This window comes from Elephantulus edwardii, unplaced genomic scaffold (assembly GCF_000299155.1).
Source record: "Elephantulus edwardii isolate Elephantulus edwardi_28Jun2011 unplaced genomic scaffold, EleEdw1.0 scaffold00024, whole genome shotgun sequence".
NCBI lineage: Eukaryota > Metazoa > Chordata > Mammalia > Macroscelidea > Macroscelididae > Elephantulus > Elephantulus edwardii.
In genome coordinates, this window is record NW_006399774.1 from 10,343,760 (window position 1) to 10,368,249 (window position 24,490).

General features: G+C 44.4%; 1 protein-coding gene across 1 annotated transcript in view; it reads left to right on the plus strand.

The window, feature by feature from the left end:
- ARID1B (AT rich interactive domain 1B (SWI1-like)) overlaps positions 1–24,490 on the plus strand; it is a 528,266-nt gene that overhangs the window by 197,295 nt on the left and 306,481 nt on the right. Inside the window, exon 4 of the mRNA XM_006882755.1 lies at positions 13,586–13,696. Within this exon, the coding sequence (XP_006882817.1) occupies positions 13,586–13,696 (111 nt within the window). The remainder of the gene's footprint in view (positions 1–13,585; positions 13,697–24,490) is intronic.

Genomic DNA, 24,490 nt, shown 5'->3' on the forward strand with positions numbered 1-24,490 from the left:
GGCTGAGTGTGAGGCCTCCAGTACAGGCGGGAGGCTGAGTGTGAGGCCTCCAGTACCGGCGGTAGACTGCTTAGCACCACTTCCATCCACAGGAGGAGTTGTGAGGACCAGGCCAACTCATTTCATCACCAAGCCCACTGTTACCATGTTAACTGTTACCGACTCACAGCCTGGCCTGTAGGACAGAGGAGAGCTGCCCTGGAAGGTTTCCAGGGTGCTTATGTTTATAGAAGCGGGCTGCCTCCATCATTCTCCTGTGAAGTGGTAGGTGGCTTTGAACCAGAGAGCTTTCAGTTAACTGAATGCTTTGACTAGAGTCCCACTAGAACTCCTGTATCATTAAAGACCTTACTCATGGTACACCGTCAATACTTGGTATTGTAGACACATGGATCCTTGATCTCTTTTTTGGTAGGGGGAACAGCTGCGCTCTTCTCTCTAGTGAAAATACTATCTTGAGGCAGACGTCCCGAGCAGGTGTGGTCCCTAGCTCCCTCTTGATTGATTCATCAGCTTTCGGGTGGTGGTGGTTGTGAGGTGTCGCTTGAGTCAGTTCTAACTCCTGGCAGCCCTGTGACGACAGAAGAAGAGGCTGTCCAGTCGGTACTGCCCACACAATCACTGCACTGCCTGACCCCGCTGTTGTTGCCATTGTCTTGTTCTGGGATGGCTTCGAGGCTTTCAGAGCCTTGCTGACTTGGTGCGTTGCCTGTTGGGCTGTTAATGAGAGTTCTGGGTCCACCACCCACTGCACAGAAGAAAGATGGGCCGTCTCCTCACAATAAGATCTGCAGCCTCACAAACTCAGTTTTATTGCCTGTAGCTGTGGGTTTGGATTTTTTAGGTTCACCTGGCCAAGTGGAGTTGGAAGGTCATTAGATGACACAGACTATGGAGTTAGGGACACAGTGCCACATCCCCCCCCCCCCCCCCGAACCACTGACTAACGGGTGACCTGGGCAAGTTACTCAACCTCCCTGCCTCAGTTTCTGCATTGGTTAAAAATTGATGATCAAAAGAATTTATTTCATGAAGAAGTTCTTTGAAACTCAAAAACCAAACCAATTCCTTGATCTGAATCCTCCGGTGGCCAGCCTCCATCAGACTTCCTGAGCTGAAAATGGCCCTGCAGGGAGAAGGCTTCTTCACTCTCCCACAGAGGGGTTGCTGGGTTTGAACTGCTGGCCTTTTGCTTCGCAGTCAGTAGTAAAAGCCATATAATGGTTAGCTGCTATATTGTTATTGTCATCTTTGTCATCGATTGTCACATGATTACTGTGGGATTAAGTCCTAGCAGTTCAGTTAAAGTTTACATTCTCATTTTTAATGCATTTTCAACCACTATAAGTTAACAGTAGTTGACAGTTATTACATACTTCATTTGTGTATGACACAGTGCTAAGTTACTTAAAGGTAATTTCTCAATCATAAATACAACTTTGGGAGGCAGGTCTCTATCGTGGTTTTATTGCTGAGGAAGTAATTCTTTTGGTAATAAGTGATGGAGCTGGGATACTTTTATGTCCTATAATTATAGGGTTTTTTAAAAAAAAAAAAAACACGAAAACCCTTTATATCATACATACCACTTCCGCCCTATAAAGGCAAGGATAGCTAAACATTAACTGTGGTTCATTTAGCTTCATGAGCTTATTAAAATGGAGCTATTAAAAATCTTGATTACTCTCGTCCTTAGATTTTTTTATCTTTATCTTCATAATTCCTCTTTGGTATTTCAGTGGCGGTGTTTCAGGCAATGATGTGGCGTCCATTCTGACCATAGACTCACTTGTCTTTTAGGAAGAAATTATTATGAAATGAAAACAAAATGCCAGGTTTGTCCCACGTCTTCAGTGCCGAGGTACAGGCACACCTAGTTTTACTGTACTTTGCTTTATTGCGCTCGACCATTAAGGGTGGTTTTTCAGCAGTTTAAAGGTTTGTGGCAACCCTGTGATGAGCGAGTCTCTTGGCGCCATTTTTCTAACATGATATGTTCACTTCATGTCTCTGTGTCACATTTTGTCATTTTCAAAAATTCATTTTGAGGCTCTTTTCATAATGCTATGGCAAATTTAAGAAAGAGACTTAAGTCTCATGTACACATAACTTTGTTGTGCTTAAACAAAAAGTGCACTTTCTCTGCAATGTTTGCTTTCTTGCTGTGGTCAGGAGCTGAACTTGGGATGTTCTGAGGTGCGCCTGTGGCTGCCTCTAGGAACTGGCCTTGACCTGCCCAGGAGGTCCCGGCTCCTGGAGCTGGGCTTGACCCTGGAGTCGCTCTGGGTTCATTCTTCCTGCATACTCGGATGCTGCCCCTGCTGCAGCCTCCTTTAATGCTGAGTCATGTGTGATGACCTTGTTGATGGAAGGCATCCAGCAGTGAGAAGGCCGCTGCTGAGACACCTTTGCGAGGATGCATCACTAGTTACTGAACATAAGCCTGTTCTTTTTCTAGAACAGTTTAAAGAAATCCAGAAATAATTATCTCTTAGAATTGTAGAAAACAACAGTGTTAGGTGTCTAGCCTCATGAATGCATATATGTCATAGCCCTGTATCTGTGTACAGCAGAAACACTGCTCTCTCGTCTGCCATCCTCATAGCTGGGGGCTAGGTTTATTTGAACCCGCCTTCAATATGGACTGAGGCTCAATGTCAAGAAGACAAAGATTCTCACTACTGGACCAATTGGCAGCATCAGGATGGATAGTGAAGAGATTGAGATTGTTCACAGCTTTAGTTTGCTTGGCTCCATGGTCAACACTCTTGGCACCAGCAGCCAGGAAATTAAAAGACATATTGTGATGGGAAATTCTGCTGTTAGGGACCTCTCCAAAGTACTGAAGAGCAACGGTCTCTCTGGAGACTAAGGTGCATCTGATACAGGCTATGGTCTTTGTAATTACATGTTATGCATCAGAGAGCTGGACAATGACTAGGGCGGATAGAAGGAGAATTGATGCCTTTGAGCTGTGGTGTTGGAGAAGAGTATTGAATGTACCATGGACTGCTATCTGGAGACTAAGGTGCATCTGATACAGGCTATGGTCTTTGTAATTACATGTTATGCATCAGAGAGCTGGACAATGACTAGGGCGGATAGAAGGAGAATTGATGCCTTTGAGCTGTGGTGTTGGAGAAGAGTATTGAATGTACCATGGACTGCCAAGAAAACAAACAGATTCATCTTGGAGAGGGTTAAACCAGACTTCTCCTTGGAGGCAAGCACTCTGAGGCTTCGTCTGACATACTTTGGTCATGTTGTAAGGAGAGACCGGTCCTTGGAGAAGGACATCATGCGTAATCGGATGAGTGTGTCGGAGACAATGAGATTGGCACAGGACAGAACAGAATTTAGGGCTGTTGTACATAGGGTCGCTATGAGTCTCAATCGACTCGACGGCATTTAACAACAACAACATTGTAGTCCATCTCATTGAGGGACTTCACTTTATAAGGGAGGTTAGTGGTTAAGAAGCAGGTGTGGCATCCACTTCCGAAATAGCTTTCCTTTGGAAACTATGAACTTGGAGAAACGATGCAAATTCTACAAGTGTTCAGGTCTTTTCGTTCATAGGGTCGCTAAGAGTCGTCTACAATTCAACAGCACTTAACAACAAGAACAAGAGAGCTTTGTTGGCCAAGTGGATAGAAAGTGATGTTGCCAAGCCAAAGGTGGGTGATTTTAATCTGTGACCCTCAGGCCTATTTTCAATTGGTTTTGGTCAAACATTCTTCTAAGTGGTGTAGCGCTGGTCTGTCCATTTGCTGTACAGAGGTAACTCACAGTTGCTGTGATGCTGAACACTGTTGACACTGATGAGCCAAATGCGAGAATGGTTACCCCTGGTGGACAGTGTTTGGGTGGAGCTCCCCGATTAAAACAAACTTGAAAGCAGGAGTGGCATCCACTTCTGAAATAGCTTGCCTCCAGAAACCCTATGAACTTGGAGAAATGATGAAAATTATACAAGCGATCAGGTCTTCTGTTCATAGGGTTGTTATGAGTCGTCTATGACTCAACGGCACTTAACAACAGTGATTAGGAGTTGCATTACCAACCTAAAGGTACACAGTTCAAATCTCCCAGCTTCTCCTCAGGTAAAACGTGAGCAGTCTTCCCCTGTACAGTTTATTGTCTCTGAAAACCTGCTGGAGGGTCAGCTGTGAGTCATTTCTGACCTGAGGGTTCACAACAAAAACTGCAACATACTTTAGATGCTGTTCTTCTCAAGGATTGATCTCTCCTGATAAAATATCCAAAGGATATTCAATAAAGTTCCATCACCCTCACTTCTGAGGAGCATTCTTTCAGGGCCGATGTTTGTCATTCTTCTGACTGTCCATGATATATTTAATGTTCTTCTCTAACATTGTAATGCAAACTCATCAGTTCTTTTATTTTCTTACTCATTTTGCAGGTTTAACATGTCCACAGGGTGGTTGAAAATACTGTAGATTGGGTTAGGCAGTTGATCCATCCAATACCTATGGGATTAGTAGCAGGGGAAAAAGCATCTGAGTTTGGTCATGTGATTTTTATCTAAGATAATAGATTTTAGAGCTGGAGAATAGAAAGTTGCAAGGGAAATGCAGAGAATGAATGTCATTTAGCCTTGTCCTCAACAGGTAAGGAATAGGACTGTCTTAGCTAGTGCTGCTGTAACAAAAAATACCACAGGTGCTGGCTTCAATGAGCAGTTGTCTATTGTCTTACGGTTTGGATGCAAAAAAAAAATCCCTATCACGGATCAGGACTTTGGATACAGAGGAGGTCCCTTCATGTTGGTGACTATAGGCGTTCTGAGGCTCATGGCACTTGCAGGTGGGTATGTCTTCTCTTGGTTTCTGCCTTTTCGTCTTTTCCCTATTACATATCTTTGCGTCTTTTCTCTCTTTTTTATAAGACCTCACTCTGGCATGACATCATTAGCCTATCAGGAAATATCTAATTCTACCAGGTATAGCAATAAGGACTTTAGCATGAGTTTTGAGGAGTCTCCACTTGATCCTTTGTTGTTGCTACAACTCATAGTGCCCTCATGCACAACATATGTGAACGCTGTCCTACCCTATGTATTCTCACCAACTCTGACACACTTGGCCTCATAGCTGTAGTCACTGTTTCAATCCACGTGGTTGAAAGGCTTCTTTTTTCTGATAGTCCCTTTACAAGCATGATGTCCCTCTCCAAAGAATAACCTCTCCTAATACCATGCCCAAAGTCTGTGAGATGAAACTTCACCATCTTTCTCTTCAAGGAACACTCTGGTTGTACCTTCTCCACGACGTATCTGTTTATTCTCTTGACCATCCGTGGGATATTCAGTACTTCCAACACCACAGCTCAAAGGCATCTATTATTCTTCTGTCATCCTTATTCATTATCCAGCTCTTAGATGCATAGCAAGTGATCGGAAAGACCAGGGTCTGAATCAGGCACATGAAGTCCTCAAACTGACATCATTTCTCCTCAGTCATTTGGAGAAAACCCTGACTTCAGAGTTTCCCAGTGCAATACATCTCCTGATCTCTTGATTGCTGATGCCAAGTGTATTGATTATGGATCCAAGTAAGATGTAGTCATTGACAGTTTCAGTCTTTTCTGTCTCTCATGATATTGCTTATCAGTCCAGTGGTGAGAAATTTTTTTTTCTTGATGTTGAAATGCAATCTATATTGAAAGCTGCAGTATTTCATCTTTTGCTGTAAGTGCTTCAAGTCCTTCTCACTTTCATCAAGCAGGATTATGTCATCTGTATACCAATGTGTATTGGTGAGTCTTCCTCCACTTCTGATGCTATATTCTTCATAGAGTCCAAGTCCTCGAATATGCTTAGCATACAGATTAAACAGATATGGGGGAAGGGTACAGCCTTGACGCACAACTTTGTTAATTTTAAACCATGTCTGATACAGGCCATGGTCTTTGCAGTCACTTGTTATGTTCAGAGAATTGGACAATGACTAGGGAGGATAGAAGGAGAATTGATGCCTTTGAGCTGTGGTGCTGGAGAAGAGTATTGAGAGTACCATGGACTGCTAAGAAAACAGTCATCCTGGAGAGGGTTAAACCAGGCTGCTCCTTGGAGGCAAGGATTCTGAGGCTTCGTCTGACATACTTTGGACATGTTGTAAGGAGGGACAGGTCCTTGGGGAGGGACATCATGCTTGGGAGGGTGGAGGGACAGTGCAGGAGGGGAACGCCCTCTATGAGGTGGATTGATTCAGTGACTAGGGTAATCGGGATGGGAGTGTCAGAGACAGTGTGATTGTCACAGGACAGAGCGGAGTTTAGGGCTGTTGTACATAAGGTCGCTATGAGTTGCAAGCTACTCGACGGCACATAACAATAACAACAACAAGTGTATTCCCTCGCTCTGTTTGCACAACAGCTTCTTGGTCTACATGTAAGTTTCTCATAAGCACAATTAAGAATTCCCATTCTTCTCAATGTTAGCCATAATTTGTTATGATCTACACAGTATAATGCCATTGCATAGCCATAAAACACAAATAGACATTTGCTTGGTGTTCTTTCCTTTCAGCCAGGGTCTGACATCAGCAGTGCCATGGCATCTTCTAAATCCAGCTTGAGCTTCTGGCAGTTCCCTACAGTTTCAGCCATTTTTAAATGACCATCAGCAGTATTTTGCTTGCATGTGATATTAATGATATGTTAATGATAGAGATTTGATCTGTAACCAGTACCAATAGTGATAGAAACAGAACACCAGACAGCCCCTGATCATGGAACACCATTACCCTGTGTTGCACCAGCTCATGAACTTGGTCTTCAGACCCTTGACTCAGTCAAGTGTGGCCCCTGGAGTGAACTTGAGCAATACTGTCCCACGGCTAATCAAGAGTGAAGTTGGAGTTGCAGCTAGAGTGTGTCTGCTGGAAAAATGCATGGTCTTCACAGAGCTCTGTGGGCAGAAAAGGTGCCTTAGAATCAGGAAATAAGGATCTTGGCCTTTTGAGATTATACTGAAATGAGGATTATTGTGCCGAATATAGACGAGGAAGATAGCTTGAGCTGATCAAGACAGCTTGATCGAGAGATGAGATGGAAAAGCACCAGTGAGTCAGCAGTGACGGCGGGTTTACACTGGAGATCTAGGGAATAAATGGCAGGAAGGACAGGCTGGGTGGGCTTTTTTCATTGAGATTAAAGGAAGATTTATGGGGTGGTCAGACTTATGGGGATTAAGTAATGGACCGAGCTTAGGGGTGAGGGAGGGGAGGTTAGGGGTGGGAAGAGGTGAGAGAATGCCAAACATGAAAAGACCATGTTTACTTAACATTTCCCTGGAGGGGACCAACCAGAAAGTTCTTGTATTTCTAAGAGAGAAGCTAGAGAGAGTCCCACCATATCCTCATCCCCAGCCACTTCTGGATTCCTGCACTTGTCTCTCCATCGTTAACCCTGCTTGGTGGAAAATTTTAAACATAAGCTAAAGCATTGTGTTAAGGGTGTGCACCCACTTGGTATTTTTCAACAGGTTGTTCCCAGATCTTTCATCTGTCGCTCTGGTCTTCCCTACCTACCCATCTCTCACCATGTTACTTGTTTGAATTGAATCCCAGACATTGCATCCTTTGTTCTATAAATATTCTAGTAGATATCTCAAAAGGAGAAAAGACTTTAGAAAATAAATATAAACATAATACAATTGCCACACACACATCTATATATATATAATTTTCTATGTGTGTGTGTGTGTGTGTGTGTATCCTTGGCTTCAAATTTGCGGTAGTCTTTCTGACACATCACATGTTTCTGTTTGCTTTTTGCTGTTGACTGGTTTGAATCCCTGTCCCTATTAAGTCAGCCTGTTACAGGTCCTTAACCATCTCTTTTCAATCGCTGGAATTGCAATATGTGTTTTCATTCCCTGACCACTGTTCACATAGGTGATAATTGTGATCCAAGTAAACTGAAATCCCAGCAACTTCACTTGTCCTTGCTAACTCTCGCTCTCTCTCTGCCAAGTACCTGTCTCCTTTCTTCAAATTTTCATTTTTGCCTTTACACGTTGTTAATGATGAAATGTGAAAATGTGTAAAAAGCCCAGCAACCCAGTGCTGAAGTGCAGAGGTCAGCTGGGGTCTGTGCCTCAGTCCTTTTCATTCCTTGTCACTCGACGGTCCTGCTGTGGTTTGTAGTTGTTGGGTCCAGTCCCGGGTGTGCTGTCCATACGAGGCCCCGGATACCGTGGTGACCTCCCGTCTGTGGCAACCACGACTGCTCGCCTCATGGTCCCTCCCTTCCCTCCTCTTGTGTCGTGGATTATTTACAGAATTCGTCTGCAATCGTCTTTTTTGCCAGTAACCCACGGCACAGTGTGTCTTTAGCACATTGCTCCGAGGCAGTAGAGCTGTTAGCGTGATAAATATTCTTGGACAAGAGCCCAGGTTTTGTTCGGCGTTGTGTGTTTGTCCTCGTACGTCTATTTTTGTGTTGCCGTGTCTGATTCTCAGTGTCAGCTCTCCGGAGCGATCCACTCATTACGGCGTCTGCCGGATGCTGGGCTGTAGCATCCACAGGACAGGGTCTCTCCCTCGGAGCAGCTGTGAACCGAGGCTGGGACATGCAGAGAGAAGATGCAGTGTCCTGTGTTCCTTATGATGAATGTGTGGGTATGTGGGGTTGGAAGAGTGAGACCCATCTTGGATTGAGGTTGTTACAGAAGGAGATTGCCCCAGGGGTGCAAAGAACTGGTCTCATCCTGGCTGACTGAGGGGCTGAAGGCACCCACTGCTGATGGCCTGACCTGGGCACGGTGCCCGTGTGGCTGTGTGGGACCAGTGACATGGCTCGGTGCTGGGCCTGATGGTTGCTGGATCCTGGGGACAGTCAGAGGGAAGCAGTAATGACAGTGGGGTGTTCTTAAGAGTACAGGGGCGCCAAGCAGGCATGGTGGCCTTTATTCCATAGGTACCGAGAGGCCAGGTGTGGGCCACAGGACCCTACATCCACGCTGTTTCAGGCTGGTTTACTGTGGCCTGGGCACAGCGCTGGTAGGAGGGGTGAGGGGAAAGTGGTGGATTTGACATTGACTTTGGATTTGGTCACATGTGGACTTGTTAGGGAAGGAAGCAGTGGTTACTGAAGCTGCTGGGCAGGTGAGGCCACCGAGGAGGAGGAGAAGGAGAAGGAGGCAGCGTGATAGGGCCGGTGGGCGGCACCATCTCTAGCTCGCTGTGACTCTGTGCACAATAGGAGACCCTTCCTCACCGTCTCTGCCAGGCTGAGGTCCCATGGCAGCCCAGCTCGCTGAGGGCCATAGTTTGCTGACGCCGCATGATGTCCATCCCCAGGGACTGGCCCTTCTGACAACATGCCAACGTCACAGAAGATAGACTCACCTCTTTTCTGAGCAGCACCCTGGCAGTTAGAGTCCTTCCCTGATACCATGCAGGTGGCTGTGCCTTGAGGTAGAGGTGTGAGAGGAGCAGTTAGAAGGTGTGGGTGTGAACTGAGGATTTGGGGGGGGGGGGTGGTCAGGGGTGTGTGTGTGTTTGTTTGTTTGTATGGGGCAGGGGAGTTAAGATCTGAGGGACAGACACATTGACTCTTCAGAGGTGAGCATGCAGAGAGAACCACTTGAGGGGCCTTCAGAGAGCATCACCCCAGAAGGCAGGATGTTCTTGTCCGTCAGCGTGGGGACCTGCTGCAGCTGCTGTGACCTTGAGGGATGTGGGAGAGAGAGAGGTGCCTTGTATTCGGATTCATGGAAGATAATGTAGTTTATCATTTCTTGTTTACTAAAAAGAATAGACCTCCTGAGGAGCACACGGGATGTTGTGGTGGCGCAGTCGGTAGCGAGCTGCACTGCTTTCCCAGAGGCTGTGCATGTACCTCTGCCGGTTCAAATCCACCAGCCGCTCTCAGAGAGGAAGGAGGGCTTCAGTGCAGATAGAAAGTGAGTTATGGGATGGAGTGTTAAGAGACAAATGAAACATTTAAAGAAAATGTTTCAGATGTGTTTAAAAGAGAAAGTGTTTCCATTCACATTTATCCTTGTAAGACAGTTAAACACTGCAAAGAGAGGCAGGCGCTGGGCAGGATTTACTTTTGTGGGAAGGAGGTCATAATTTCAGTCTTTTTCATTGTGTATCTTTTCAATTTATACCCTGGAAATGTTTTCCATTTTCAATTTTGCTTTCACGACGTGGCCTGGAGGTTACCCCTTTCCTTCAGTGTTCATGCTGCCATGACTAAGACGCCGATCGTGGTTTTGATCTGATGTTTTCTGAAGATGAAACTGGAGCACTACCGGCTCGGTCAGGGACTCTGGTGGCCTAGTGGTCAAGGAATCCCACTGCCAGCCCAAAGTTGTGTGGGTCTGGTCCGCCAGCTGCTCCATGGAGAAAGGTAGACAGTCTCCTCCTGTGTGATTTGCTGCCTCTGAAAACCTGCCGGAGGGCCAGCAGTGAGTTGGATTTCCAACTCTATAGTACGTAACAACAGCAGTAATGTTACTGACTTTGGAGGGATGGTCTTTTACCAACTCTCTGAAAGAAAAAAAGCCATTCATTTGGCTCCAGAGATGAAATGAGAGGGAAGTTAAGAGTCACTGTGCCCTGATGAATTTACTGTGGACATGCACACACATGCACACACACCCCTCTGTGTGTGCACTGTGTCACTGTGTCCGGTCAGTTTGTTGCACATCCTCCCCAGCACTGTGTACATTGTGTGTCCCTGTGTCCTGACCCTCCCTGGCTCTGTGTGTACCATGTGTCACCGTGTCCTGACTCTCCCTGGATGTGTGCTCACTGTGTGTCCCTGTGTCCTGACTCTCTTCGGCTGTGCGTGTACTGTGTGTCCCTGTGTCCTGACCCTCCCCAGCTGTGTGTACACCGTGTGTCCCTGTGTCCTGTCCCTCCTGGCTGTGTGTGTCCGTGTATCCTGACCCTCCCCCGCTGTGTGCACACCGTATGTTGGTGTGTTCTGTCTGAAATTTTATTGCATACTCCCTCCCTGGCTGCATGTACCCCACATGCACTGGGCTGAAGCTGCCCATTTGTCCACCCTTTGTGAAGCTGTCCTGAACCTTTGTGGGTTTTATTACAGGACAAAGCCTGCTGAATGGGGGGCCTGTGCCCTGTTGCAAGTGAAATCTGTGTCCTAATCCTGCAGTGGCCTCAGCGGGGGGTCCTGTGACAAGTAGGCTTGAAAGGAGTCCTGGGGGTGGACGTGTGCACCATCTTCTGGCAGCTGCTTCTTTCAGCCTGTTTGTGCCTTTCTGCTGGTGGCCACCTTTTCGTGTTCCTTGATCCCATGTATTTTCGGTGTCCCTTGGTGCCATGCTCTTTCCTGCTCCCTGAATTCCTCACCTGTAGTTAAAAAAGACCTGGACACCAGAACCTAGTGGTGGGCATTGGGCATTGCAGCGAGTGGGGCTTTTTGTCAAATGTTTTTGGAAGTCTCTTAGGGAAGAAGGGCTGTGCAGTGGCAGTGAGCCTCTGCCCAGCGCCCTTCATTCAGTTGGTGGGATCCAGCAAGTGCACGCCTTGTGTGCAGCTCCACTCCTGGGCCGACGTTTCTTGGTGTCGGTACACTGTGAGAGAAAGAGATGGGGCAGGAGGCACCTTTTATAGGCCTTCAATAATAAACATTCATTTTCTAAAGTGACATTTTAACAGTTTACTAGAAGAAGCAGAACTTGTATATAATTGTGACTGATATTTGAAGACGAGAGAGTGAAAGAATTTTATTTTGAAGTGTAATACTTTGCCCTCCGTTGTCTTTTCCCTCTTGCTCTCTACAGCTAGAAACTGGTTCTTCCACTTTGACCGCCAGACTTCTGCTGTAATAAGCATTTCGTGTTGCGTCCTGCCCCTGAACATGGACTCGGTAGATGGTTGGTAGAAGTTAGAAGTGGACACACCTAGTTAACCAATTAGAACCCACAGTGGGCAGGTGCTTGCGGGCACCTCAATACGCTTGGTACCTTCACGTCAAAGACAACTCACAGCAACTGTATAAACCACAGATCTGAAGCCGGCGCTCTCCTGTGCCACCCTCATTGTCTCGGACACACTTGAGCCCATTGTCCTGATCACTGTGTCAGTCCGTCTTGTTGAGGTTGTTGCCCTTTTGCACTCACCCCTCTACCTTTCTAAGCTCCATGTCCCTTTCCAAGGAAACAACATCCCCACAGTATGTGAGTCCAAGGTTCTCCAGCCTTCCTTCCAAGGAGCATTCTGGCTGCACTTTTTCCAACACACACCTTGTTTGTTATTTTGGCAGTCCATGGCATATTAAGTATTCTTCTCCAATGAAATCATTCAAAAGCACAGTTCCCCTATCATCCTTATTCATTTTCCAGCTCTCAGATGTGTTGTAAGTTACTGAAAAACCTTGCCTGAATCAGGCACACGTCAGTCCTCCGACTTACATCACTGTTCCTCAGTATTTTGGAGAGATCGTGAAAGCGGGCTTGTGTGGTATGCTGGTAGAATAATGTAAATGTTTCAATATAATATTGAACACACAGAGAATAACACCTTCAGGAAAACAAGAAGATTTCAGAAAAACTGTGCTGATGGTCAGCGTGGTCTTGGGGGTCACATTTTATTCCTCGCTGCTGCCCGGTCTTTTCTTAAGGTTCTCTTGAAACTGCCCTGTGGACACACAGGGTTTGAGAGCCGTGTTTTTTATAGTTTGGTACAAAGCCGAGGATTCGCTCAACTTCATAATATTTTATGTTGTTTTTAAGTTATCAAGAGTATATATTGAATGTCAGTTCATAATGAAGTTTTCATTAATTATTTTATCCTTTCTTAGAGGTAACCTTAAAGGCGATTCAAGCCAAAATAGGAATTAAATCATAAAATACACATCTGGTTTAGAGTTTGGCTGTGGTCAGCTTCCTCTTCCCCTTTTGTTGCCTGGTTGTTTACCCACTTGAGGAACCCACGCTTCACACATGGCCTGTATGGCCGCAGAGTGAACTGGTAATGTATTTATGCATGGAGTTTATGTATTTTTACTATGGAAGGGTCACTATTCAGTTATTTATTATTTTAAAAATTGATACCTTTGAGCTCCGGTGTTGAAGAAGAGTGTTGAATATACCATGGATGGCTAAGAGAACGAACAGGTTTATCCTAGAGAGGGCGAAACCAGGTTGCCCCCTTTGCGGCAAGGATTCTGAAGCTCCGTCTGACATACTTTGGACATGTTGCAAGGAGGGACCAGTCAGTCCTTCGAAAGGGACGTCATGTTTGGGAGGGTGAAGGGACAGCGCAAGAGAGGAAGACCCTTGATAAGATGGATTGACTCAGTGTCTGGGCTAATAGGGGTAGGTGTGTGTCAGAGACAATGAGATTGGCACAGGATAGAGCCGGGTTTAGAGCTGTTGTATAGAGGGTCTCTGTGAGTCACAGGTGACTCGACAGCACATAATGCCAACAACATGTTAAATGATAGTTGTTTCTGCATCTACTTAAAAACGGCATCAGTTGGTAATCTTAGCTGAGTCTTTGTGCTTCCTTCTGACTGCTGAAGCAGCTTGTGGTTCATGGAGATATTAATGGAGTGCTTTGCTTTTGTGTTTGTGTTTATTTAGGACATGTCTCAAGAAGGCTACGGAGCCAGGTCTCAACCTCCTCTGGCCCCCGGAAAACCAAACCATGAAGACTTGAACTTGCTGCAACAAGAGAGACCTTCAAGCTTACCAGTAAGACACCAGTGTGGCAATTGGGGAATGTGATGAGTTCCTTGTTTTTCTCCAGATTGTTGTTTTTCATTTGTGGTACTTTATGGTAACACCTGGGAGAGAGATTTCCAAGGTTCGGAGGTCTTTAGTCATCTCTAGTGCTGACTTTTAGGGATCTGATGCTGGGGCCGGGGCTACCTCCCGGCTAGTGCGTCTGTGCTTTGGTTTGAAGACGTCTCAGATTTGACATCCAGATGTCAGTGGGAAGAAGATTTCCGTTAGCGGGCCGGTGTTGTGAACAGGCAGTTAACTGCTCATAATAATAATAATAATAATAATAATAATAATAATAGTGTCATCTTTAGCTTGCTAGTCTCTTGTAATGTTAAGGAACAGAGGTGTTTCTATTTCTGAAACTTAAGAAGATTTCCCATGTAGCTGAGAACATAAATGGTGAGATGAAGCCCTGTTGAGTGGTTTCAGTTTCTTTGTGGACATTCTAAGTCATGGAGAGCCTCCCAATCCTTTTTTAGTTTGCTTGGCTTTTTTGTTTACTCAAAAGAAGCATTAGAATTTAAAATTTGACAAGGCAGCTTGTTGAGTATTTTCTCCACAAATAGTGCATGGTGTCTGGGGTATATATTGTTAAGAGTTCTACTTTCAGAGTATCATGTTGATAAGCATAAATATTTCAGCTGTACAGAATTTACATTTTTATGGGGAACCTAATTTAAATGAGCTTCCCCTTAACAACAACAAAATCTGTGCAAATAAATATTTTTACACGTCTCTTTTTTGTTGAAATATTCTGACTCGTGTAATTATTGTTATTTAATCTCTACTGCAAAGGTTTGTTTAACATAAAGAGTTCAGGCTAGGCACGATTTTAATTTGACTTTCAAATATGGCTGCATTAAGTAAGATTTATGATGTTCATTCTAAGCATTTTGAGAATATGTATTTGTAATGAATATTACCCGTGGCGTTTGGCACCGACACCAGACTCGTCCTTCATAGCGTGTTGCCTCAGAGGAAAGGTGCGTGGTCACTTTCGAATGGCCACTTGTTTTCAATCTGAGGGATATTTCTTTTGAAACCTCACTTTTTCCTTGTGTTTTTGTGAAGAGATGAGGTTATCCCGTAGTCAGGCTTATTGCAGTAATTTGTTACCTGGTTATTTGATGTTTGAGAGAGTGGGGAAAGGTGATAATTCTGTTTTGTGCTCTTAAATATTTAGTAATACGCAACTGGTTAAGTATGTAGTGTGTATGTTTGTTCTTGAGAAACACAGCGTTGCAGACTGTTTGATTACTCTTGTGTGGTGGCATGAAATGGAAATGGGTGTACGGAAAACAGGCAGAGAATTTCACCTTTTCCACCAGTTAGTGGTGGAAACCAGACCATCCTATTTTGTCTTGTGGGTAGAATTGCTGGCAGAAGCTTTGAACGGTGACCTTTATCTGTAAATACAGAGACGCTGTCTGATGGGCCAGTCTGCTGGTTCTCTCCACTCCCTGGGGGCCCAGGAGATGACCAGACTCAGTGCTGGTGTGCCTGGTGGGTGGGCGGTCAGCGTCCTGCCAGCTCCCAGAGCATTTCCAGTGATGCGGGGAAGTGTGTGACTCCCACAGGTTGACCGCAGGGTTCTCTTTGAGGGTGTTTGCTGAGTTCATTGCTGGAAACAGAGGTAGAGGTAATACTTGGCCTGAACCATGAGTCTTACCTGTAGTTTGCATCTGTCCTGAGTTGTGCTATTTCTATAGTAATTTGCCTTCTTTAGTCTTTTCCTTGCCTACTTCCCAAGAAGATTAAGGTTTCTTGTATTGCTTTTAGGAAAAGCAACACTTTAATTGGTATTTTCTTTCTATCCATGTAACATATAGATAAATATGGAGCTGACTGACCAGTGACACTTTGAGACCATTCCAGTAGTTTAATACAGAGAACATAGTTTAGGGTTTAATGTGAGTCCATGGAAACATGAGGACGCTCTGGGAGTGGAGTCCATGGTGGATGTGGGGTTAACCTAAAGGCTGCTTGTTACTGAACCCCCCCACTTCTCTGTGGGAGGAGGATGGGCATTCTCCCCCCCCTTGCAGTGACAGCCACAGAAGATCACTCTGAGACACGACAGGCTGGACAGCAGTGAGTTCTGAGTGTAATAGAAGTATCAGTTATTGAATAAAGAACCAATTACCAGTCACCGTGCCAGAGACGCTCTCAATCTGTTAGGATCAAAAGTGCCATTATCGATAACAACTTCAGTGTACGACCTCTTTTTGTGAGGTTTTTCCCCCCCACTAGGGCTTTAGACAATGTGATGTGGTGATTCTAATGCATAACTTTAGGTCCTTTTTCATTATATAACAAAAAAAAATGCTTCTTGAGTAGTAATTTTTTATATCTTAGAAGAATTTTTTTAATTATTTTTATTGCTTCTATTTTCTTCACCTTGAATGGATTTTGTAATCATCTTCTGCATACCTGATAACTGTTTTTGTGAGTGTAATTACATAGTTAATAAGTTTCCATTACAAGAAATCAAGACATTTCCAGGATCCTCGTGCTAGCTGTAGAATTGGATCTCTCAATATACCGTTCTAGCTGCACTGAGTGAACGTGTGTTTGTGTCTGTTTGCATGTTATTAAATGGTTGCTGATTATTCGTCACTAACACAGCTCTGATTTCCAGCTGACTGGAATGGATTGTCAGAGCCTTTGCAGAACGCAGATGACTGATCAGTTAAGACTTGTCCTCTCTTGTCTGGGGCCCATGACCACTCATAGTTACTCCTTTTGCTTAATGGACTCAGACCGAAACTAAATGAGGATTAAATAGATCTTCCTTAATACCGTTGTTTGGTTTGGGTTTTGGTGGTTTTTTTTTTCTGTGCCTCTTAATCAGACCTTTTTCCCCCTATTAAGAGCTATTAGCTCAGGTATTATTGATATATCATAAATAGTAAAGCTTGGCGTATTGCATGGGACACTAAAGTTACCTGGAAGAGCTCTGTGCACTAAGAATAGTATCACTTAACATTTTTAACACACTCTGAACTTCTCACGACTTCTGATGTTGGTATGAAATGAAGCTAGCATTTAAGCAGCCGGCACAGTGGAAGATCTAAAAGACCCTCTTATGGCACACACTGGAGACTAAGGTGCACCTGATATAGGCCAGGGTCTTTGCAGTCACTTGCTTATAGCAAGTCAGCTGGACAATGACTAGGGAGGATAGAAGGAAAGTTGATGCCTTTGAGCTATGGTGCTGGAGAAGAGTACTGAGGGTACCATGGACTGCTAAGAAAACGAACTGGTTTAACCTGGAGAGGGTTAAACCGGGCTGCTCCTTGGAGGCAAGGATTCTGAAGCTTCATCTGACATGCTATGAGCATGTTGCAAGGAGGGACCAGTCCTTGGAGAAAATTACATGCTTGGAAGGGGGGAGGGACAGCGCAGGAGAAGAAGACCCTCTATGATGTGAATTGATTCAGTGACTTGGATAATCGGAGTGGGTGTGTCAGAGACAGTGAGGTTGGCACAGGGTAGAGCAGGGTTTAGGGCTGTTGTACATAAGGTTGTTATGAGTCGCAGGCAACTCGATGGCACATAACAACAACAAGGATTCCTTTACTTTCATAAGGGTGCCATGTTTTCAATCAATGATCAAAGACTCAATGATTATGGTGGCACAATGGTTAATCACTTTGCTGCTTACTGTAAGGTGGGCAGTGTGAAACCCACCTGTTACTTCTGTGGGAGAAAGACCTGGGGTCTCCTTCCATCAGATGACAACGTAGAACACGTGTGGGGACAGGTGGATTCTCCCTTTATTAGCATGAACTCCACAGCCCCTCACAACAGACCTACTACCTAAACCTTGAACACATCTCCACTGACGCTCTAAGATGCCCCCAGAGCAGGAGTCCACATGCTTTTTGTGTCCTTGCCATGTGTGGGCTGTGGCAGTTCCTGTCCAGTTTTTTATTGTAGCTGATTTCATGGTGCTCTTGCCTCCATCTTTTTGAGTAGGATTGTTCCAGGGTGTTTATGGTGTTTACTTTGTAAAGATTTGCCTACTGGAGCTTATGGAAAACCTTTCCTAGGGAGCAAAGTGTTTTTCTTTCCCAGTTGAGGTGGTGTTTTGTTGTAGTTCAGGGCTCATCATTGTGATAGTGATGTGAGAGAGGCCCTGTCCTACTGTGCTGGCTTCAGGGAAGGATTCAAAGGGGCCAGGAAGCCCTTTACTCTTAGGATACAGTGGCCTTTGAATTTTCTCCTTGCAAACTTCAGCTCCAAGAAAAGAAGTGATATTTTTAGACACGTTAGCTAAAAATAGTATGAAAACAAGACTTTCTTGGGAATTTATACTTTTTTTTAAATTATAAAGGTTTAAAAAAGGGAGCTCTGGTGGCCTAGTGGCAAAAAACTGTGTGGCAGTCCCAAAGGCTTGTGGTTCAAGACCACGTGCTGCTCCATGGGAAGAGGGATTGGTAATCTCCTCCCATGTGATTAACTGCCTCTGACAGCCCACCAGAGGCCCAGCGATGGGTCAGTTCCTACTCTGTGGCATACTACAACAATAAAGAAAAGGAGCGGTAATGGTAATTCAGAATTTTAATAATTGTTATATTCAGTTAGAATGTTGCTAATGAAATATTTATAAACAACTATCCAAAAGGAAGTCAACAAAATGAAAAAGCAAGGTTTACTTTTTAGTCATCATTCTAACTGAAATAGTGCTTGTCCCTGCAAGGATCTGGACCTTGTCAGTTCCTCAGTGTCGGAGCAGCATGTTTGCCTTCCTCCAAGTGGCTGGCTTCCCACTCAGTTTTCTCTCTGACATTGCCAGGCTCGTCATTGCATGGACCTGAGAACTGGGGTTCCACAGCTTGGGGATCATGTTCTAACAGCATTTTGAGAACATCCTGCTCTGACCTTGTAGAAAAGGGCTGTAAATACGGGCTGATCTGGAGGGCCCATCAGGTGATTAAACCCTCTGTCTGCACTTTCCCCTGTAAATAGTAAATATCTAAAGAGGCCGACGTGAAAAGGACTCGATCTTCGGATTTAATGGAAAAATCCTGCAGGTCGTGTGGAGTTCACTTGTGGCACCTTGGTTGAGCTTGCAATTAGAAGGAAATACAGGGCTTTAGACAAAACATATGTTTTTTGATCCTTTGTGAGAGGAAGGAGGTAAATGCTGGTTGTTCCCTGAAATAGCGGGTGTTAAACAGGATATTGGCAGCCTGGAAGAGAAGGGTTGGAAAACGGTTATTACCAAGAATATTCTTTCGGGGCTTAAGTATTGGCAACAGGGCATGTCATGTTCTGCCCTTACTGAAGGACAGATAGATACTCAATGGACTTATTTTTGGTTTTAATTTGTAGTGACATTTGCTGAGAGGTAAAAAGCCATGTGTTTTAAAATATATGTGTATATATAAGGGTTGACTTGTCACTAAACCGAAAACAGCACAGGCTGGTTGCCTATGGGAGTGATTCTGACTCCCCGTGACCCTTTAGGACAGGATAGCATTGCACATTGGGTTTCTGTCCAAGGCTGTAGATTGCCACAGAAGCAGACGGCTCCGGCTTCTCCCTGAGGGTTAGAACTGCTGACTTCCTGCTCAGTGGCTCAAATGTGTCACCATTGTACCATTGTGGATGCACCATTGTACCATTGTGGATGTCTGGGTGGTTGTTGAGTTGGAACCAACCCATAGCTGACCTGATAGTGGGTTTTCAGAGGCAGAAAGTCACACAGGAGGGGTTTGCCCATCCTTTTCCCACAGACCAACTGGCAGATTTGAACCGACGAATACGCTTGTGTTGGCAGCAGAAATTTAAAATACATAGAGTTGCAAATCAAAATCCAATGAGATACTGTTTCACCTCAGTAGCAGTGGTAACATTTAGTTGGACAGCAGGCAATAATTAATTGTTGGAGAGGATGCAGGAGGGAGGGGCTCTTATACAGTGTTGATGGGATTGTAAAATGGTGCAATCACTCTGGAAGATAATTTGGTGTTTCCTAAAAAAAGTTGAACATATTATGACCCAGCTATTATTCCACTGGTAGGAATATACCCCAAGGAAATTAGAACTGAGACACGAGCAGAGATTTCTACACTAGTGTTCATGACAGAGTTGTTCACCATCGCAAGAACACGGAAACTGCCCAAATGTACAACCACAAAGAAATCGTTGAGAAATTGTGGTACAATTCACACAATGAATATTACACAGCACGCAGGAGCAATGATATAGAAAAACACTATGTAACTTGGGAGAGGCTGAAGAGGATTTTGCTGAATGAACTAACACATTCTCAAAAGAACAAATACTGCGTTAAGACATTATGGTAAAGATAGAGGATAACTAGTAAAACAGGTATAGGAACTCAGAGCGGGGGAGGGCTCAGGATGGGTAAAGGCGAAACCACAGGGTTGTACAGTTTGATGGGTGGAGGGAGGTGGGGAAGGAAATGGGAAGGATCCAGGTAATGATGGTCAAGGTCCAATGGTGATTAATTTATAAAACATAATGCATGAGAATGGTTGTATGAAACACAATGTGAATGAAGAATAGTGTGAAACACAATGTATACGATCTTTGTAAGTAAACCAATAAAAAAAGAAGTATGAAGTTGTTATGGTTCCTTTCTATATTGGAGAAAGCTGGATAAAACATTTTTGATATTAGATTCTGATTTCTACCAGTCCAATTAGAAATAATAATTATTAAGCTTGGTCTTAGCATATAACTGGCAGGCTTTTAAAAAGTGGAAATTACCACATAAGAACTGGATAGCTGATGAGCGAATTCTTTCCCCACTTGTGTTTTTTTGTGGATCTTGCATGTAGGTGATTGTCATTAAAGGGGTAAGACTGAAGCTGTATTTCATGGATTGATTCTTTGCCAGTCGTTTTGATCATTTTAAAAAATCATAAGTCAATGTAAGAGAAATAAAACCTTTCGTCACCCTTGACCGGGTGTTTAAATATGAATAATCTATGTAAGTAGGTGCATCCCTGAGCTATCGCCTGAACTCTCCAGGGTTATTAGCATTTCAAGTTTTAGTAGAAGTATTTTTTTAAACTGTAAATTTAAAAAAAAAAAAAAGATACTTTAGGCCATTGAAAACCCATTGGCAACTGACCCTTCAGAGGTTTTCTGAGGTGGAAGTCAGCAGGAGATGATTCCCCTTTACAGTTCTGGAGCTGTTGTGAAGCACCTGGTGGATTTGAACCTGGTGGATTTGAGCCTGCAGATTGGCAACAAACCCACTCAGCCACCAGAACCCTGTATTTATGACATCAGCATAAGGCAGCATACAGGCAGGTGGAGGTCAATTCTCTGGGCAGTGATGCCTTACCTGACAAAACCCATACATTTAGTCACCTGCATGCTTTCATATTCATTGTATAAACATGCTTTGAAGATGGCAAAGTTTGAAAGAGAAGGCACAGAAGTTTATCACATTCTTCATTGTGCTTTTACCACTGGTCTGTTCTGAAACCTGGTGGATGGTCATCTCTGGGTTCATTCTGACTCAGTGGTACTCACTTCGGTATGTTAGGAGTCCTGGTTGGTAGTTCTGTAACTTTATGGACTGCTCATTGAAGGTGAGTCATTCGAATCCACCAGCCACTACCCAAGAGAAAGATGAGGTCATCTCTTGTAAAGAATTCTAGCCATGGGGACCTGATGGAAGGTCAGCACGAGCCAGGATCAACTCAAAGAGCAGAGTTTATTCTCTGTGGAGACCCTCACTGCTGTTTAGGTCAAGGTCAAGAAGAACATGCCTAAGGACCTTCTGTGAAAGTCTTAACTTACAAAAGGTGATACTGACTATTGAAGATGCTTCTTTTCCATCATGAGTTATTTCTTTAAGGTGTGATGTTCTCTGTTTTTATCCCCCAACTAGTCCTTATTACATTGACAGTCTTCTGAAAATGTACGATAATACTTGAACTTGAATAGAAGTAGGAAATAGAAGGAACTGAGAAAACTTCTCTCTCTGTCTTTTAAAACAATCCTTAAATATATTTATTCTGTATATTGATATTGTATAAAATCATACCAGCTTGGGAAGTCTTTGAAGTAAAACCAGTCATAATATATAGAGAATGAATGAATTAGTATTATTTTTTTTTTTAACTAGAGTTTACTTTTGAATAACTCACAGTTTTTGTGTTCAGAACATTTCTAAATTGACCTCTTCAGACCTCTTAGAATAAAGAGCTAATTCTATATTCACTGCAGCCGGGGTATTTACTTGGTGACAATGTGCTATTTTTAAAATTATGCTGATACTTACAGCAAGCTTGTGTCCTGCAAACTTTTTTGTGTAATCTTCTGGAAATTTCTATTTCAGACATGGGGGAAATGGCTCTCAAGCTGTTTTTTAGAGGACTGTCAATTATGTTCAGAAAATTAATGAAGGAAACAAGGGGAAAAAATAGACTCTGACAAAATTAGAGATTAAGTAAGGCTGGAACATAACTGATCTGCAGGATATTGGTTTTGATAATAGCAGGATAACTGTGACCTATAGTTGATAGATGAGGCTTATTAACTCAGGGATGATGGATGCAGATATTTCTGGCTGATAGATAAGCCACATCCCGAGTTTGCCATAGGAAATACAGGGCTGAATGGCTCTGACAGGACTTCGGCTCCTCAGCTGACCCCTATGTGAGGTCACGGAGCCCTTCACGTGGCCAGGCCGGCACTGCTCTGTGGAACTCCCAGGGCCACCTAAAAATAGCTACAGAGCAGTGCCGGGGCCACCAGCCTCTGTCCAAGGTGGTGTCCACACAGAATGAGGAAGAGTACGGGCTGGTCTCTGAGTAGAGGACAGTGATGGGCAAGCATGAGGATACTCAAGTATGCACACTCCCTCCCTCCCTCATTACCATCACGTCGGCACCGACCCATAGCTGACTCTCCAGCAGGTTGTCAGAGGCGGTAAATCACATAGGAGGAGTTGGCCCACCCTCCTCCCAGGGAGCAGCTGGTGGGTTCCAACCACCCACCTCCAGGTTGGCAGCACAACTCCCTCCTGACTGGGCCACCAGAACCCCCTTCCCCATGAGAGGAGCTCAGAGGTCTTATCCATTTACTGTTTACATTAGAAAGACCGATTTTCTGTGATGTTCAGCTGTCCCATCCCTCACCGTGTCCTTCCATTTCTGGTTTGTTATTGTTGTTGATTGCCATCAAATCGAGCACGACTCATAGTGACTCTATGAACAGAAGACCTGATTCCTTTCCATAACTGTCATCATTTCTCCAAGTTCATAGAGTTTCCAGAGGCATGTGGTTTAGGAAGTGGATGCCACTCCTGCTTCCAAATGTGTTTTACAACTGGAAGCTCCTCGAAACACTGTCCACATTGGGAAACCATTATGGTATTTGATACCCCAGTGGTACAAGGTTCAGCATCACAGTAAACCTAGGTTGCTTCATAGTGTACACTAACAAAGAGTCATGTGCAAAGTGGAAGAGTGTTCCTGCAGATATTACAGCACTAGTCTCATTTCTAGTCTACATGTGGAAATTCCCAGCATCCCAGCTGGAATACCTCCCTCCTCTTCTGTCCATTGGGAATTGTGCTGCACACCAGAGGGTGAGCCTCTCGGACGTTCACATCCACCGGTGGCTCCGTGGGAGATAGCTGGGCAGTCTCCTCTCGTGCGATTACAGCCTCAGCTCTGCTGGAGGGGTCAGCGCTGAGCACTGTAATTCACTGCATCGCTCTTCTGCAGCGCGAACGCCCAGGTTCTCTGCTGTCAAGCCGGCAGCCCCGCTTCTCCATGTAATGCAAGTCTGAGCTGTCAGCACACGATGACTCTGTTCTGCTTTATATGTTCCCAGTTAAGGAGAAACCAGTTTTTAACATCCAGATTTTCACAGTGCAGTTAACTGGGGGAGCAGATTGGGGAGGGGAGAGCGTGTCTAGAATTCACGGAGCCTGGGGCTGGACCCTGGTGCTGGATTTTGTGCATTATTTGTGCCAGAAGGGCCTGTTTTTAATACAAGCTGTCAGTGCAGGAGAGAACCTTCGCTGAGGTGGATAGAGAAGGCCCTTCCCAGAGAGGGAAATTGCCTCGTCCTCGCCCAGAGCGCCGGGTTTGAGAGAGGTGTCTCATTCTTCCCCCACTTTTCTTTTGCCTTCTCTAAATTGTTGTAAAATAACTGAATGGTCTTGTTTTCCTTTGTTTGGGTCAAGAAATTTTAGCTGAAAATTGTTACTGTGTGAAAGAAGATTATCGACTCGACAAGCCTTCAATTTTCCGTGAATAACACTCCCAGGCTCGAGCTTCAGGAACACGCCGTGCAGCGTGCTATTTTAAAATACAGACTGTAATTTAAAACAGGCAGCTTGATGCCCCACTGAACTTTGTTTAAGCCTGGAATAAAAGGGGGGGGGGCGAAGCAAAAAGCTTTAAACCACACATACAAAAGTGACTAAGCTTTCTCAACCACTTCTCTTCATAATGAATTCTGTTTGAAAAAAGAACCTCCCAGGTTTCTTTCCGCCGAGCTGAAAATCTGTCCCCTTTTAGAGTGTGGCTGGTACATCATTTCCCTCAAAGTCATCTGAGAGGCCTGGCTTTCAAGAGCTCAGAGAAGTCCTCAACTGCAGTGAAATTTGTGTGAGTTGGACAAGTTGGATGGATATAAGAACATAAAGCGAAATACATGTTTTTAAGCATTCATTAGCTAAGGACTAATTTCCCCTAGAATCCTCATGATTTAAATAGCACCTGATGATTCAGCTGGAATGATATAAATATTTAAGTGCAA